The following is an 18,726-nucleotide window of genomic DNA, read 5'->3' on the forward strand; positions in this document are numbered from 1 at the left end:
ATGTACTCTGACATTTCCTATTATACTTTACTTGTTTTTAATGCTGGTCATGACCCACTGAATTCATCTCACAACCCACTAATGAGTTGTTACCCCTAGTGGGTGAATTCATAACACATTAGAGTTTGTCATAAGGACCATGATTCTATAACAGCCTCAAGATCATCTAGAAAGGGCAGTTCTCATGTTTTCTGTCTCCCATAAGACATGAACCACCAAGAAAACAAGGTCCAGCCCCCAGGGTATGAGACAAGAGGCCATATGAGAACCTAGTGCTCACCAGACACAGACACTGCAAGCAAATGACACATAGCTAGCGACTCAGAACACAGAGCTGTCATGACCACAGGAGGAGGTATTTTACAACCTGCTGGTTTGGAAATGCTGCTTTCTCAAGAATCAATCATTAGAATCAACCTTCACATCACACTGAATATATTTATTTTACTCAATCACCTGCCACAGGAAAAGAGAATGGTAAGAAGAGGCTAACATTTTCTGAACTCTGATTTCTATCTCCTTGACTGTAATCCATGTCTCTAAAGAGCCTCCAACTCATGACCCCCGCCCCCATAAGCACTGTTGCCACTGAGGACACTCTCAGCCAATGACCCTACCCACTCTCAGAATCACAGAGTTTAAACCATGGACCCTAAATGACACATAAATCATGGCCATCTGCTCAACTTCAGGCAGGAGACAGCCTTTAGGCATGAATAAGAACACGACTGAAGCCTAGGACTGGAAAAAGAAAAAAAGCACCCTAAAGGGTTTCAACTGCATTACTCAACAGCATCCTATAGGAAGATAAATGTTTTCAACTGATCATACCTATGGTTCTTACATCAGAATCAAAGGAAGATTTGTTTTCCTTTTCTGAAATAGTAGGACTTCTGAATGCAGATCTACATTACAGCTCTGTTACCACAAAACAACTCCCAGACTTATTAAGAATATCATTCGCTCACCCAGTAAAAACCTCAGCCATGAAATGCAAAAACCTGCCTGCAATATCCATGAGAAACAACTCAAATGAAACCAGATGAAAACGCTCTTTACGGCTTATTTTTACAGGGAATCACTCATTACATAATGACTTAAGAATTGCAGAAAGCCCTCCAATGGCACAACTCCACAGGCACAACTTGCATTAGTGATCCCAGCTCAGCATTTGCTGCTTTAGGCTCGGTGATCTGCACCAGACAGTCTTCCAAGGGAGTTAAACAGATCTCATTTATTTGCATTCAGGTAGGAATCATGAAGAGAGAGCTCACCTTAGGGAATCTGAATCGAACTACTTTTACATATGACACCCTACTTGGAAAATTTATTTTTAAAATCTTTAACAATTAAACTCCAAGTTCCAGCTAATGATATGCACTTGATTCACCTGGAAAATACTTAATCTTGGGAAGAAAATATCTAGGATATCAACAAGTTATTGCATTCAAACTATGTAACACTTCAAGAACATTATTTAAACCTCCCTAAACCTTTTTTTATTTCTTCAGATGACCAAGCTCCCTCTAGTCGCACATAATTGCACAAAACCAGAATTTGGATTTCAACACAACAGGTTATAACAACTTCTTTGTTGTCTCTGTGCACCATAATAATCTAGATGGAGCGACAAAAAGCCACAAATGCACAAAAACAAGAGTGAATCAACTGTGATTGCACAACGCAAGCACCAAGAATGGTGCAGCTAGAACTTTAAAGGGCAGTCCAAGGCAGGAGAGAGACGCTGACTATCTTCCAATGAAGTCCAGTCTGAGACCTACCTGTTCCGTGGGTCCCTAATTCTGCCTGATCCACACTCAGCAGCTCCCCTTCTCTGAAATCCTTATACTACCTACTTTTGGGGGCTTATGATCACAGAATGTAGTGCTCAAACGCACTTAAGGGGTCTTGATTCTAAAACAAACTTTAAAATCAACGGAATCTCAGAGAGGTTAAACAAGCTGCCCAACTTGATCTTTGCCCTTGATCTCCCAAGTAACTGATGTGTTCTCCAGAGTAGAGGAAGTATATACCCTAGTTTTCTTTTTCTGTTTGCCTAGCCCAGGGCAATATAAAATAGAAGACACTAAATAAATATTTGGTGCTCAATCTCAGAAATATTCAACAATCCGTCTACACAAAAAAAGTCTACTGTGAACATTATCTAAAAATGGACTGTGTCTTAAGTACAGTCTTAACATATATTGACCATATTTACCATGTTACAGATAGAGCCCAAGGCCGAATATAAACCTGTTAGGTATCCCCATGATGTGTTTACCAACTACTGTGTAATATATAAGTCACTGTTTCATTTTAGTCTCTCAATTCCAAGAGGTAGCTTGAGATATCCCCATTTTGCACATGAAGAAACTGGGGAGACTCCAAAGACTTTCATGTGTTTGCTCAGTAAGCGGAGAACACAGGATTCCACCCATATTTATAGAGGGCAAATTCATAGCTTTTTCCCTTAAACATGATGCCTCAAATTAAAGACTTCCTTTAAATATGAACATCTGTGCTTCTTAAATTCTTCTATAAGAAAATTAAGAAATGATTATTTCTTCCTCAACAGTGTTAAAGCTTACAAACCCCTGCCCTATACTTTGACCTACCAGGGCTTCATGCATACCTGAAACTCTTTCTTGCTCCAAAAGCTTAGTGTAAAGATTGAATATCTGTTCCTGGACTTTGCACACAGACCGTTTAATCTTTTCCCTGCGGGTCACCATGTAAGTGAGGTTCCGAACCTAGAATGTAGAGAATAAAGATTCTAAGTAAGCAATACAGTATAACAGTACTTTGGTGCTTTTTAAATTTCTTTACCTAAGAGAAATTACTCCTACTAGGGCCTTGACAGATACTTGAAATCAATAGGTACTTTAAACATTTTATCCAATCTCTAATCTCCTTTTGGGCAGATAAGAAGGATTCCACATATACCCCTCAACATAGGCAGAAACAACACCAAAGAGGGTTAGGGACCCACAGGAGTGGGAGGGACACCTAGAGAACTCCTACAAAAGTCCTGCCTCCTCCACTACACCTAACCCATCCCGGCACAGAGGCCATTGGTGTCCAAGTCAAAACTTGCAACCTCTTGCCAGTCGACTTTGCTAATTATTGCATCAATATCTTCTATTACTTGGATGGCCAATGGCTTTAAAGCAGTTCAGAAGCCACTTCTGCACTTTATCAACTATCTTCTGAAGGCTGAACTAGGTAAACATGGGGCCAAGGGTCATCAAAGTGGAGCCCCCTGCACCAGGCCCACTGGAAGACCAAATGGTTACCAAGAATCCTAGTAAATGTCTTTGTCAACTGCACACTGAACTCACTGAAAGGCCTGGAGTTAGCAGGTAGCTTATGTGTTGCTGTGAGGTGTGCGAATGCCTAGGAAATTTCCAGCTTTGCCAATGATTTGCTGGTTAGACATCGCCAGTCCAGTTCTCTGTATCATCACTTGAAAAACTGGTATTGCCCTCTCCTGATTCGCTTGTAACTGAAAAGACCCAGTGCTAAGAGTTGGCTCTACTTCCTATCTGATGTGCGACTGCTTTGGATCACATAACCCTAACCTATGCTCAGTAATCAACATTTAGATTTGTTCTCCACCTGTCATCACTCAATACACAAAATTTAAAGAATTAGTCTCTAAACTCCCTTAATCCTTCAGTCCTAAAATCTTCTATTGGTCAACCTGATTAGATTACATGGACCTGCAAACACAGATGTCAGACACAGCACACCGAATACACAATTAAACCCTTCTTCAGGAACATGTGGACAAGACCTCCTAAGTAATTTCAGTGGCAGGAATGGTAGCATCTTTATCTGACCACATCTTTCCCATTAGCTCCTACAGGCATGCCTTCACTTTCCTAAAAAAATCCCATTATAAGTAAACTCTTCCCCTGACACCTTTATAATTTTTCCTCATAAACTCAATAAAGTAGTATCACCCTACTTTAAGTGGAAAAAGTCCAAAGGTCACCAACCTTTTCTTTTGGCAGTGAGGACAGCAACAAGTATCAACAAGCCTTGTGAAGACACAAAAGATTTTGCACTCTGGTGTAGAGTGTAAGTGTAAACTAAACCCTAACAATTCCAGCTGTGCTGAAGGCAGTCTCATTTGCAAGAGGACATGAAACATTAAGAGAGACAGAACACAGGCTTTCACATTTGCGTCATAGTAAAATCTCCTGGCCTAAACAGGAAAATGCCAAGTCAGGCTTCTCCTGCCCCTAACCAATTCACTTTCAGGATCTTCCCATCTTTTTTTCTCTATCAATCCCTTATGTCACTAACATTTCCTATCTTATTTTAAAATTATAAAGAATTGAGAATAAAAACACTCTCCCTGTCTCATAGTAAATATTACATGGATGTCAATCAGCCTAGTTAAGGTAGTTTCTTCCCTTCTCTGACAGCTGCACACCCTCAATCCAAGAAGCAGGTGTCCGTTATAGAAATTCTCACCAACTTGGGAATGGAAGTGGCTAACAGACTACTCTCTTTGATAATATTGTTCTACCCACGGGAAATTAAGAGTGAAGCTCAAGAACGAGGGGCCCTACCTAGATCCATAGCAGATTCAAAACTTCTAGGAAACAGAACCGTTTTTACATTAACAAGGAATCTGACTCCTGGAAATAAAAAATGGAAACAAATTCTGACATCTTAGGAGCAGACAGGTTGCTCTCATATTCAAATCAGATGTGTAATAGAGATACTTACATCTCTCTTACTTGAAATTATCCTTGAAAATGGAAAACGGGGAAGCCAGGGAATTTGAACTTTGTATATTATTCAAATTTAATTTTGGTAGCTTTGACCACACCATGGCTGCTAAACAGAAAAATCCCACTGCTATTCCTCATGATCTCTGATGGGAAATATCTAAATGTAAACCCAAAAAGCAAAGGGCATGGTTTTCAATTGGAACAAATCAGCCCTGACTAACTCCACTTTATAATACTGAGGACTCTAAACCTGACTTCCCTTATGCATAAAGCTCCCTATAGGACAACACTCAGCAACCTCCACCTGCAGAGCTGGACTGATGCTCTCCCATCCTCAAAACACATCCAGCTTGTCCCTTCCTGCACCCGTTCCACCAAGCTCCCTCCCCTGCTTTGTCTTCTCCCAACTGCCTGCAAGGAGGTATCTGAAAAAAACATTTAAACCATCTCCAGGGGCACTCTCACACCACCTTAAACCTGATCATCACTTTCCCCTAAAGCAGTGTTCCCAAACAGAAACATGGGATACCCACAAAACAGAACCACCCTTTGGAGGTGGGGCCCATGAATCTGCATTCCTAAGTTTCTGGGTCAGGGACAACACCCTGAGGTACACTGCTCTAAGACATCTAAAAGTGGTTTCAGTGTTTTCTTGAATCCAAAACTGTTTGCAACACTAAAGTTGAACGTGCCTTTTGTTCAGGGGACACTGTAGCCACTACCAGATTTTCAAAGGTGACCATTCCACTGAATGACTAGAGGACTGCTCCAAGGACTTGGCCACTTTCCATAACACTAGCCAGAGTGCAGTGGTAGCACGTCTTTATCTGAATAAATACTCATTTGCTGAACTCACGTTTACTGCATCTTTTAGGGGAAAGGAATGAGAGTGAAGTGGCAGCCTTGGGAATGACATGGCTGCCCACCACATCAGCAACTGTGTCTTCTTAAAGTTGTGTGCTCCCAAGCCCTCCTGAAATCTACTCCTGTCACCTAACTTCCAGATCCAGAACTGGTACCCAGGTGTGCAATGCCCCGAGGTGTGTGTTTGAAGGAAGAGCAGTCACCATAATCACTCAGTTGTCTGCATTTCCAATGATGGCTACTCATTTGTCAGTCTGAGAATGATCGTATGCCTTGATTGTAGTCACAGGTATTAAATGATTTTTGAGGATCTGCTATAAACTGATATTGTGTGAATTAAACAGAAAACTAACTTACTTGAGAAAACAAGTTGGTAGTAATGATTGCATTTTTATTGTTGCCCCTGCCCTGATACACTTACTGTTTATAATTACAAATAACTGTGCAACTCTCTGGGCAAGGCAAAGATTTCAATTTTTTAATGCCTTCACCATCACAGGCATCATGGCAGATTTTGGGTAGCGTATTTTTTTTTCATTACAATAAGCCCATTTTAAACTGAGTCTAAGGCTGGGTACAGTGGCGTAATCCCAACACTCTGGGAGGCCAAGGCGGGTAGATCACTTGAGGTCAGGAGTTCAAGACTAACCTGACCAACATGGTGAAACCCTGTCTCTACTAAAACTACAAAAATTAGCCAGACATGGTGGCGCACGCCTGTAATCCCAGCTACTCATGAGACTGAGGCAGGAGATCACTTGAACCTGGGAGGCGGAGGCTGCAGTGAGCCGAGATCACGCCACTGCACTCCAGCCTGGGCAACAAAGTGAGACTCTGTCTCAAAAACAAATAAAAATAAACTGAATACAAATTCCTTTAAGTTCCTTAGGCTTTTTAATAAAGTAAATGTAAGTAATGCCACACACATACACACACAAATCCTGATTTATTCCCTGTTTCTCATACATCGTTGGCATTGTTCTACTTAAACAGCGACAATGATGACTCCAAAAAAAATGTTTAGAATTAGAAGTGCATGTTAATCTGAGTAACTTAAGTACAGAAAAGAGTTAGTACACCACAAGCATTTTCTACACTTTTATTTTGTGGTGATTGTGAGACAAACACAGTCCAAACAATAGACTTCTCCTCCCCCTCCCAACAACTATCTGACTCCACAGCTCATGCACCCCAATTACAGCAGGTGTCGGGCTGGCATAAAGGCTTCTCACCAGGATTCCGGTTTATCCTTCTCAATCCTTTTCTCATCTCTAACAAAAATGCCACACATACATGTAGTTGTGAGAGGCAGTCTTCTTTACACTCACCACCAGGGGGCGTATGGGAGCGCAAAAGCCTCACAAATCTGCTCCAGGATCCTGCCTCTTCCAGGGCCGGAATCCATGGCCTTCCCAGGAATCCTAACCCGGTCTGGGAAGGGTCATCACAAATAAGCTGGCACTCAGTCGTGTACTAAAAGGATCTCTAATGCTCCCTTTAAAAGACTCACTTCTACGCCATCTCTAACAGGGCCATGCAGGTCTCCATGAGATCAGGCTTTTTTGGTCCAGTGTTTCCCAGGTCTTTCTCTACATTGTTTCAGGCCACTTGGGTACCTTTCAGTGCAGACTGCTTCAGGCCAGAAAACCTCGCTCCCACCTCTTTCACACTAATGAATTTAATTGGTAGCCAGCAGCCAGGGGAGTTAATGTGGAAGATGCTCTAAGAAGCATCCCCAATTAGCAAGCCTCAGCCAGAAACTACCTACAGGGAGCAGGAAGCCCTAGGGGTAGGCAACCCACTCCTCATTATTTCTGTAGCAGGAAGGGACGTCCAGACGGGACTCCAGAGGTGATGGAAAGTGGGAGAGGCACAAAAGCAGCAAACAGCAGAAGGAAAAGCCAGCAGCTGAGGCTCGGCAGCCAACAGCCACGACATTCAGCAATCTCAGTGTGACAAACAACACATCTGTAGCGTGCTGAACATGACTGGGGCTCCTCAGACAGATCTGACACCCCTGTGCACCAGGAATCCCACCCATACCTGCACACAGACACACAACAGACATGGATGGACACGGGGACACACACACACACACACACACACACACACACACACACACAGCCTCAGTGATGACTTAGCACCTCACTGCCAGGAGTATCTTCTGTAACAGATATATGCATGTGTACATACAGCTCATGCACACACATCAGCACCCACTGCCTGCTCTGCTCCATGACAGTACTGAGAATTCCCCTGTGAATTACCCAAGAAACAAAGGGGGGGCCAGTGAGCAGCCGTGCTTAGCTTCCTTCATAAGCCCATCACCAGCACCTAGTGTTTCCCCGGACTCAATAAGAAATTTTCCCATCTCTGGCCCCCTCCATTAGAAATGAAATCCGTTCTGGTTTTCTAAATCAGTCTGTAAACAATCCTGAGTCAACTCCTTGGGTCATTTTCTTGGGGCTCATTCACTCTAGCTCTAGAATTAAGGAATGGGGGTGGGGAAGACACACCCCATTTGATCTTACAAAACAGTAAAGATTAATGGGAAAGTGTTTAAAAAAAAAAATCACAAAGAAGCTCCCCACTCAGTGGCAGTTTTGCACATATGTACAATGAGTTTACCAGCCCATAAATATTTTTAACCAACACAACCTCATGCTGTGGTGTGTACAAGGGTCTGAGAGTATATGACTGGCTATCATTTCTTGCTCTGGGCGAGCGTTCGCCTCTTTGCATCTTCTTCTCTAAGTCACTATAAAGTGTCAGTGTCAATCATTACCCTCTCCAGGTCCTGCCGCAGGTGCGTGAACAGCTGCAGCCTCCTAAACAAGACATCCTGCTCCCGCTTGGCTAGATTGTCCTCTTCATCTTTCTTTGGGGTGATCAGGGGCTTGTTGAAGTTGACCTTCCTCTTCAACTTCCAGTACTGGTACAGGAAATCCACTACTTCCTCAGGCAGCCGCAGAGCCCTGGCAACATCCAGCAGGTTGACGAAGGTGTAGAACTCATCCTCCAGCTGCTGCAGCTTCTGCTTACGGACACTCACCCGGTGGGCCTCCTCCCGGTTCTGCTCAAGGCTGGCAAAGGGCTCCAGTGGATTCCGGGGGGAACACTCAGGGGCCCCATTCTCCTGTGCAGCCCCCTTGCCAAGACTCTCCTCAGGTTTCCTGTGTGAGCTGTGCTTTGGGCAATAGGACTTGAACTTGACTTCATCATTCTCTGCTAAGATGGTCTTCATCTCCAGGCCCCGGTCAAAAGCACAGGTCACATGGAAGGCTGTGCGGCAGTTCTTCACAGAGCACTGGTAAGAACACACAAAGAACATGAGAATAGGCCATTATAAAGCAACCATGGCAGAAGGCCCGCAGTGCTAGGCACCTCATGTACACATGCACAGAGAAGAGCCATGCTTCAAGCATGTGCTGTGACAGGAAAGTTGTACATGGATTAACCCTGGAAGATCACGTCATGTTTTAAAAGAGGTAAGGCTTGGGACTTTTTTTGTAGAGATGAGGTCTCCCTATGTTGCCCAGGTTGGTCTCCAACTCTTGGGCAAACGAGATCCGCCCATCTTGGCCTCCCAAAGTGCTGGGATTACAGGCGTGAGCCACTGCGCCCAGCCAAGTCTTGGAATTTAAGGGCCCTCTTCAAATGAAAGGTTTAATCAACCAAACCCTAACTTCCTCGGAAAAGTAACTGCATCCAAATCCCATCGTGGAGCAGACGTGATTATACAAATGACATGTGTAGAGGAAAGAGGTGTGGCACGAGGATCATGTTCAAAAGAATCTGTACTCAACATGCAAAGTCCACTTTCAGGCATTAACGTGGGTTTTCTTACAGATTTGAGCTCTTTTGGTGTAAACATGAATAAGAACCTCCTTGGGAAGAATGACTACTACTCACAGTTTGAACATAAATCCTGACTCCCCAGCCAGGAAGAGTCCCAACACGAGTGAGAAAATGAACAGTGCACTTCCTTGAAGCAGCATGAAGGAGAAACTGAATAAAAACCCCAAAAAATAGGAGACAAGAGGTATCCAGCATAGGAAAGGTAGGGAAAGGTCTTCACACTTGTGAAGAAGCTTCACCAGATGCATGGAGGGCTCTGAGCCCTGAGATCTGTGCACGCCGATCCTGGCCACTGAAGAGAGGCAGGAGAACCGTGAAAGATCCTTCCCATGGGTCACAAGGAGGTCAACCTAGAGGCCAGGTATCAGCAACCTATGCAGGAGAACACTTCTCCTCTCACTGCCTAAACGGGGCCACAATTTAGTGCCTTTGATCCAGACAACAAGCCTCTGGTCTAGCAGGAGCAAAGTGATTAAATCCTCCTCCACTGATCTTGCTGAGCAAATCCCTAGAAGGTGGTTCCTCATGGTGACTGAAGCCAGTCCCTGAAAAGCAGCACTGCATTGTGTGAGGCCAAGTGATCCCCAGGGCATGCCAGGGGCTGCACAGAGCTGTAGAATCCAGTGGCTTCAAGCCAACTGAGAAGTTGAATTCAACTCATTCAACAGATCCTGAATCACATCACCAAGGATGGCAGAGGCTAGAGCTGAGGATTTCCCCCTAATCATTTCAGTATTTAAGAGGAAACTCGCTGCCAACCAGGCTTTCTTCCATTACTATGAGGTCTCTTTTACTGAGAAGAGGAGAAAATCCAGCTCCCTTCACCATTCCACCCTTACAAACACTTCAACCACAGAGACTGACATAAATCTGTATTTTCTCTATAAATAACCTCAATTCTAAGAAATGTGTGAAGTCAGCTTTGGTGGCAGAACACACAAACACACACGCACGCACACACACACACACACACACACCTGGCCACTGTCATGAGAAGACAAAGTGTCTTCCCTTGTAGCACACAGCCAAGTGGGAAGTAAAAGCGGGAACAGATGACTGAGACACTATCTGTGTTTGGCTTAAACTACACTTAACCCAAGCGCTCTAACCCTAAAGAGAAATGAACTGCAGCAGAATATTTATACAGGACTTTGTAAAAACGCCAAATGGCCTTCCTCTGGGTTTTCCCATTCAGGTTGACTCAGCAAACAGATGTTACAGAAACGTAAACCAGAGCCTTCACAGCTGCAGACATTTCAGAGAGGAATTCTTTTAATAAAATCAATCCATTCTGTGAAGATATGAAAAATCATCAGCCTTCTTTGGCCTCTTCTTTAGATTAATGTTCTGGGAAAAAGAGGCCAATGGCAACAAAAAAGTCATTATATCATCTCTCTTCAAAAGAGAAACAAAGATCCCATTCGCCCCCCTCTTTTAAACATTAATTATGGACCAGGATTGGCAAACTCAGGCAAGGGCATAAATTCTACGCTCAGAACACCGGGGAATGTGGTCTGCTGCAGCCTGTTTCCTGCCAGTGCACATGTGCATACACATACTTACACACTCATACTCACACATGCACACTCACACACACACATACATACACACATGCATACACATGCATACTCACACACACATACACGCATACTCACACATGCATACTCACATGCATACTCACGTGTATACTCACACACGCATACACACGCGCATATACATTCACACATACTCAAATACGCATACATGCATACTCACAGCATACACATGCATAACCAAATACACACGCATACACACATACATGCACACTCACACCCCCACACATGCACTCACATATGCATGCTCACCCACATACGCATAATCACACATACGCATACTCATACCCATACTCACACATGCATACACACACACACTCAAGTACATCAGCTCCCTGCCCTTTTCCCTTCCTGCTCCACTCTTCCCTCCTCCTTCCCCAATCCAGCTCGGGCCAGAGGCGTTTGTCATGTATTCACATGCCAAAAATATCTCCACTATTTCAAGGTCCCCAGCCAAATCCCACCAGCTGTCTCATGACCCACCCTCCAAATATTTCTGTTATATTTTGGATTCTTGAACACTAGTCGAAGTGATAAAGAAGAAAAGTAGAACCACTTGGCTTGTTAAAAAAAAATTCAAAAACAGCCAGGCGCGGTGGCTCAAGCCTGTAATCCCAGCACTTTGGGAGGCCAAGGTGGGTGGATCACGAGGTCAGGAGTTCGAGACCAGCCTGGCCAACATGGTGAAACCCCATCTCTACTAAAAATACAAAAATGAGAACTAGCCGGGTGTGCTAGTGCGTGCCTGTAATCCTAGCTACTCAGGAGGCTGAGGCAGGAGAATCGCTTGAACCCGGGAGGCAGAGGTTGCAGTGGGCCGAGATCATGCCACTGCACTCCAGCTTGGGCGACAGAGTGAGAGACTCTGTCTCAAAAAAAGAAAAAAAAATTTTTAAACCACCTTCCCGAAAGAAGTATTTATCAGCCAAAATACAAACTGACTTTGCCAAATGAGGTCATTTCTTTAAAACCCACGGCTGACAAGATGACCATGCTCTTGGAGCTTATGTCTGTGCTGAGCTGCTTTGAGAAAGAAGCCATCCCAAAACAGTGCCTCTGCTCCCAGAATTCAATGAGGAAACCAAGGAAGAAGAGCCTGTGGCCTGTGCTGGTACGTCCCAGAAGATCCAAACTTAACCTGAAGGGCCCCCATCAGCCACACAGCACTGCAGGCCTCTCTAATCCTGACTGTCTAGATGTCAATAATGTGAGGCCTAAAAACGAACTTCTCGGTAGGGTCTTAGACCACGTGAAAAACAGTATGCCATCTATATTCCCTCCTTAATTCCCCTATCTCATGACATCCTACACTTGTCTGTACCTGGATACGCAAAAGCAGGCAGGCAACATGTTTACACACAGGTGTGCACGCACTCTTTCACTCACGCTCTCACACACACACACACGTGCATGCGCGCGAAGTGCCATAAAGAATCAGACATCCAAATCATGTTCCAATCAGATGACAGCATACACAGGAGTTCCTCACAGATGCCCCTCTACCCAGGCCATGTTCAAAGAGGCTCTGTTTTTCCAAATGCAAATACATCAGCATATCCCCTTGATTACTAACAGGTGTGCACACACCATGGAAACCTGCAATCTCAGGAGACCGCCACAGAGGTGGGCCAGGGTCTGCAGCTACACTTGGTGACTACAGGTGGGAGGGTGGGCCAACTCTCAAATGCCGTGTCAAGGAACATCTCACTAAGACTGCTAGGAGGTGTCAGCCTATGGAAAGAAGCTGCGATGCTAGACTTTGGGCAGAAAGAGGGTAGTGAGAGACAAACTGGAACTGCCTCACAGCTCAGGGGAACTTCTGAACTACCCTGTGACTGTGAAAGCTTGGGTTCTGGTTACACCGGATACAGTTAGCCTATTAAAGGTGTGCGTACTGGGGCTGGAGTCATCCCTTGGGAACCTCGTCCTGCTTCCTGGATTCTAGTCCCCTCTCCAAACCCTTGGACAGTTCACAGAGCCTTCCCTCATCCTGCTCCCCACCATGCAGGAAAGGAAAATGAAGCCATTCTTAAGAAGTGAATTACCTGTATAGAGGCCCCAAACTTCTCATTGCAGAGGCTGCACACTAGCGCCCACCGGCTGCTGGGAATGTGTGACACCTTGGTGATGGGCTCCATCTTCTCCGGGCTGCCAATGCTCACCTAAAGGTAGGAAAATAACAAGACAGGGTGGCTCAGGTCGTCAAAGGCTGAACATGAATGTCACAAACTAAAAGATCCATTACTTTCCTACATCTCTCCTACCAGACAGTGGCAAGGGGCACCCAACTCACCTGGAACAAAGCAAACCCTTACTTTAAAAGCCTCAGAACAGCCCCAGTGACAACTGAGCCCAGTCCCCATCTGACAGACATCCTTGTTTGTCAAAAACACTTAGATAACTGAGTTTTCACTTCTTACCGGAGCGTCTGATGACAGAGTCATGTACCAGGACAATGTCGTCTATAATCTCTAGCCCATAACAAACTGGTGAAGACTAAAAATCCATCTTAAATCGATTCAAATAGGTTGTCAACAACCGGGTAAGTAAATATAACCTGTTTTTAATCTCTCGCCAAAGAAAACCATTTTCTTCAGTCCAAAACATGACTACATTTAAGACGGGAAATTCCTCTGCATTCGGCCTGGATCACCTAATTGTATCCCATCAATACCAAACCACGAGACCCAGTGCTACCAAGACCCGAATCATGAAACCTCAATCCAAATCATCCTCAAATAATATTCCCCAGGAGGAAAATGTACCAAAATCACACCCAAAAAATGCTGGAATTTGAATAGCAAATTATATTCTCACCCTGGGCTATGCAAATTATATTAGTCAAGGTCTGAGACTAGAAATAAATTAGACCAGACCTGAAATTAAAAAGGTTGAGGCACAATAAGAGTTTAAATAAAAATCACCAAAGTAAGCCTAAGAGTGGTTGTTTTTTAACCATGGTGGTGCCTCAACTCAAGTACAGCTTGCCACACACAGGATGTACAGCTGATCCTTGGGGAATGACACGCCCAGGCCACAGCTGGTTAAGTGCTACAGGTCTACTCCTGGGAGTGAGAGTCGCAATGGGAAGGCTCACTGCGATGGCTGAGTGACCACCACTAACTTACAGTCCCAAGTGACTGCTGCTTCCAGCTAACATTTCCACAAATTTACATTCCATGACAAGATGAGAGTGTGCTTAAGATTCAGTGTTTCCTCAAGGAAAAAGGTAGCAACTAAAAGGTGTCTTTTTACTCATCAGCTACAATGCTGCCTATTTATGCATGGTTCTCCACCCACCCACTGAATCCCAGTTAAAAGCCAGGACCTTCTGAGCTAAGGTGCTATTAAAAACAATGCTTGACCAGGCACAGTGGCTCACGCTTGTAATTCCAACACTTTGGAAAGCCAAGGAAAGAGGACTGCTTGATCCCAGGAGTTTGAGACCAGCCAGGGCAACAAAGTGAGATCCCCTCACTATAAAAAAAATAAAAAATAAGCTGGGCCTGGTAGCACATGCCTATAATCTCAGCTACTCAAAAGGCTGAGGTGGGAGGATCACTTGAGCCCAGCAGGTCAAGGCTGCAGAGAGCCATGATCCAGCTCACTGCACTCCAGCCTGGGCGACAGAGTAAAACTCTGTCTCAAAAAGAAGTAAAAACAACAAAAAAAGAACCACACGTACCTCAGGGATCCACAGAGCACAGCTAACGTGGACCCACTTGGTTCCGCTACGGGTGGGCTTCATAGCTCCACCCTTCTTCGGACACAGCAGACATTTTGGCTGAACCCCCAGGGCACATGTCCGGCACAGCCAGCTGCCCTCTGGTACCTTGAGGATTCCATAACAGGCCTGTGATGCCACAGCACATCCCAGAGGAATAGAGAGAAAGAGAAAATGTTATTTTTCCCATTATATCTATTCATTTTAAACACTTAGAAAGATTTTAACAGAACTACCACCAAAGTAGAGACACTCCCACAGCTTCCTGGCTACGACCCTCTCCCCTCGGGAAAATGCCCGGCAGCCTCACAAGAGCATTTAGGAGGTATGTGAGCTCTGCTGACACAATACATATTTATTTAGCAGAGGGTGGTCCTGGAAACTACTTGAGAACAGAAAGGTTTATATTAAATCTGCTTTGCTGTGTTGCCACAGAAACCCATCCATACCAAGTTTCTAAATATTGAGCAGTAAGTCCTCTGTAGTCCTCGAAACACTCCACAGGGTTCCGTGAGAGAAGCTATTCCTCTACTTTACTGACAGAGGTGGGGTGGAATACAGAGTGTGGAGAAAAAGCACACAGCAGTTGAGAGAATCTCCCAAAGCTGCTGAATGAGATGGCAGTGGAACAGGAGAGAAGCACGCACACTCCCTAAGCTAGGCAAACTCCATACCAACTAGATCCCAGCACTCTCCCAGTGAACACAACAGGGCAGAAAAAGGAGACCTTCTACATGGAAAGAATGTCGTCTCCTTAGCTGATATTTAAAACAAATTCAGCCTTTCAGAAATGGAGACAAAAAAACAATTTAAATTAAAAAATAAGACAAAGCCTGTTTTGTACAAGACAGCAAAATTACACAAGATGGCATAAACTGCAGAAATCAAGGCTATTACAATTAAAGTAATTAACACAGTTCAAAGAGAGAAAAGGTTAATGTTAAATAACTGAATAAATAAAAACCACGATAGTACCAGGAGCATATTCAGAGAGCCCTTTAAAAACCCAACTGTTCAGAACTTTATCCTTAAATGACCTGGAAGTCAGGAAGTCGAAAGTCACAGTAGCATAACTCTAATTCTTCAGACAGAAAAAACACAGCCACTATGCAATCTGAATACCCACGACGATGCAAAGAGGAAACCACAAGGATGAGAGTTGAGCACGAAAAGTCACACTTCAGATGGAAGCCTCGGAGCGCTGTGTCGGGGCCATGAATAAGCCACTGTCAACGCAGACTTACTAGAAAAAAATTTTTAACGGAGGTAAGTGACACTATAAAGGTTTCGAAATACTAAAGGTCTGTATCAGACATTCTACAGCCATATTTGAAGGAAGAAATTTTTTTCCTGGAAAAGCAGGTCTAAACTACTTTAGGAGATTACATAAAGTATGCCTTAAAGATAAGCCATGAAGGATTTCTCAAAGGAAAAATGAAGTAAATGTTGAGGAAAAGAGAAAAGGTGATATGGCAGAAAGAACAGAAGGGGGGAAGGGGGCATCCAAAAGCCTTAAGTTACAACTCTGCCACACGCCTACCGTGAGAGCTTGCACAACCCTGCCCTGACATCAGTTAACTTGTTGATAAAACAGGGGTTGACCAGTTTTCAAGCAGAACGCTTTTACTCAAAAAAAATTTTCATGGAGAAAAAAAATTGCAAGTAAAGACAAGAAAAAGAATGAGAAGTCAGCCAAGTAAATACAAGAAGCACCAGCAACCAAAAAAGCAACACTGGTCATCAGGGTGCTCATGTCACAGAACAAAGCCACCACAGGAATTCTCACTGCCGTAAGGAGACTTCCCAGACAGTGTGAGATCCAGAGCAACAGACAGCGATGACTGAAGCAGGAGTCGCAGGTCTCCCTGTCAAGGAGCCAGGACTGGGCCACAGCTGGGGAGGTCTTCAGACAGAGGGAAAGTCTAGGAGGTCACAAATTATGAAGCAAAGGGTAATCAAGAACTTCATGGAGCAAACGTGCTTCTTCTTCCCAAGAAGTCACCAAGCACCTATTCCACACAAGTCTTTCTTTTAAGTTTGCTTTAAATCTCAGCATCAACAGGTGAATTTAAAGAAAGTACTTCAGGATAGCCTTTTAAACCCTAAGAATATGCGTGGGCACATGTCCCCACCCAAATCCAAATTTCTTCATTACTGCATTAAAAACTAAATAAAAAAGAAAAGAGGCACTGAGATTGTCATAAACTTTTTAACTTACCTAGCGCCCATTCTCCTGAAATCTAAGGGTTTCCCTTTCTGTGGATGGTAGCAAGCAATCACTGAAACCTACTGTCCTGTTTTTTAAGACAGGAAATCGTCTTCAAGAAAAGGGGCTGCTTTCCTCTCCTTTAACAGCTCAGCTTATACCCTAACACATGCTCACAAACATGACAGGCAAATTGTGTCCTCTAAAAGACATGTTGAAGTCCTAACTCCAAATATCTCAAAATGTGACCTTCTTTAGAAATAGTCATTGCAGATGTAATTATTTAAGATGAGCTCACTCTGAAGTAGGGTGCGTCCCTAGTCCAATACAACTGGTGCCCTTCTAAGACTGCCATGTGGACCAGGTGTGGTGGCTCACACCTGTAATCCCAGCACTTTGGGAGGCCAAGGTGGGTGGATCACGAGGTCAGGAGTTCGAGACCAGCCTGGCCAACATAGTGAAACACCCCATCTCTAGCTGGGTGTGGTGGCACACTCCTGCAGTCCCAGCTACTTGGGAGGCTGAGGCGGGAGAATCACTTCAACCCAGGAGGCGGAGGTTGCAGTGAGCCAAGACCACGCCATTGCACTCCAGCCATCTCAAAAAAAAAAAAAAAAAAAAAAAAAGAAGACCTCCATGTGAAGACAGAGACACAGGGAGAACACACACGATGATGAAGGCAGCCGCAAGCAAAGGAATGCCCAAGATTGCCCAAATCACCATAAGCTACGAAGAGGCAAGGAAGGGCTCTCCTGCATGTTTCAGAAGAAGCACAGCACTGCCACCACCTCAATTCTGGACTTTTAGTCTCCAGAACCACAAGACAATATATTTTTGTTGTTTTAAGCACACACAGTCTGTAGTAATTTGTCTGTTACACAGGGCGGCTGTAAGAAACTAATACAGCACACTAACCACCTTTTCAAAGGTTTGTTTTCTCAGTGTTCTTAATACCTAAACTTACATGTTACAGTAGGACAGAGGGGGCTCATACATTCTTTTTAAGTAAACTTGACTTTTATGGATAAGAATAAAACACTGTGAAGAAAGACGATTTCCACAGAGGGTGCTATCCTTCTGGCTGCAAAAGCAGAGGATATATTTCAAGCACTATAAGAACCTACTAGGGAAAAAGAATGTCTATAGGGCACATTTCTTTAAATCGTAGAAAAACAGACCCCATTTGGAGGAAGAATCCTGGACTCCAGGCATACACTCCCATAGCAGACAGGCTCGTGCCCGAGGTTTCTTCTTTCTGGCCTCCCTGCCCCACATACCTGGTGCACACAGATGTTGCATTTGTCACAGAACACCATCTCATTGCCGTCCTCACCATCAGGAGACTGGCAGACATCACAGACAACATCTTCATCATATTCGATCCCCAGGCCTTCCTCAGTCTCTATGGCGTGATTCATATTGTCGTAGCATCGCTGCTCAAATTCCTCTAGGACCCTCTCCATGGTGTATTCATCTAGTTCAGGCATTCCTGAAGTTAAAAATGCCAAAAAACCCATTTTAATAAATCCATATTAATAAATATTACAAAATAGTACTGGTTTATTTATACTTAAAAATAACGTATAATGAATAAATAATAGTACAATAAATAAATCCAATCACTGGCCAGGTGTGGTGGCTCACATCTGAGCCCAAGAGCTCAAGGTCAGCCTGGGCAACATAGTGGAACCCCATCTCTACAAAAAACATGAAAATTTGCCAGATGTGGTGGCACGCACC

General features: G+C 44.1%; 1 protein-coding gene across 5 annotated transcripts in view; it reads right to left on the minus strand.

Annotated features, from left to right (window-relative positions):
* JADE1 (jade family PHD finger 1) overlaps positions 1-18,726 on the minus strand; it is a 65,674-nt gene that overhangs the window by 4,616 nt on the left and 42,332 nt on the right. For all 5 annotated transcript variants that reach the window (XM_003264653.3, XM_003264654.3, XM_030815708.1 and 2 more), the window contains exons 6-10: positions 18,264-18,475; positions 14,742-14,909; positions 13,102-13,218; positions 8,392-8,913; positions 2,633-2,750 (exon numbers count right to left, since the gene is read on the minus strand). In XM_003264653.3, coding sequence (XP_003264701.1) covers positions 2,633-2,750; positions 8,392-8,913; positions 13,102-13,218; positions 14,742-14,909; positions 18,264-18,475 — 1,137 coding nt within the window. The remainder of the gene's footprint in view (positions 1-2,632; positions 2,751-8,391; positions 8,914-13,101; positions 13,219-14,741; positions 14,910-18,263; positions 18,476-18,726) is intronic.

The sequence above is a fragment of the Nomascus leucogenys genome, chromosome 7b, assembly GCF_006542625.1.
Source record: "Nomascus leucogenys isolate Asia chromosome 7b, Asia_NLE_v1, whole genome shotgun sequence".
Lineage (NCBI taxonomy): Eukaryota > Metazoa > Chordata > Mammalia > Primates > Hylobatidae > Nomascus > Nomascus leucogenys.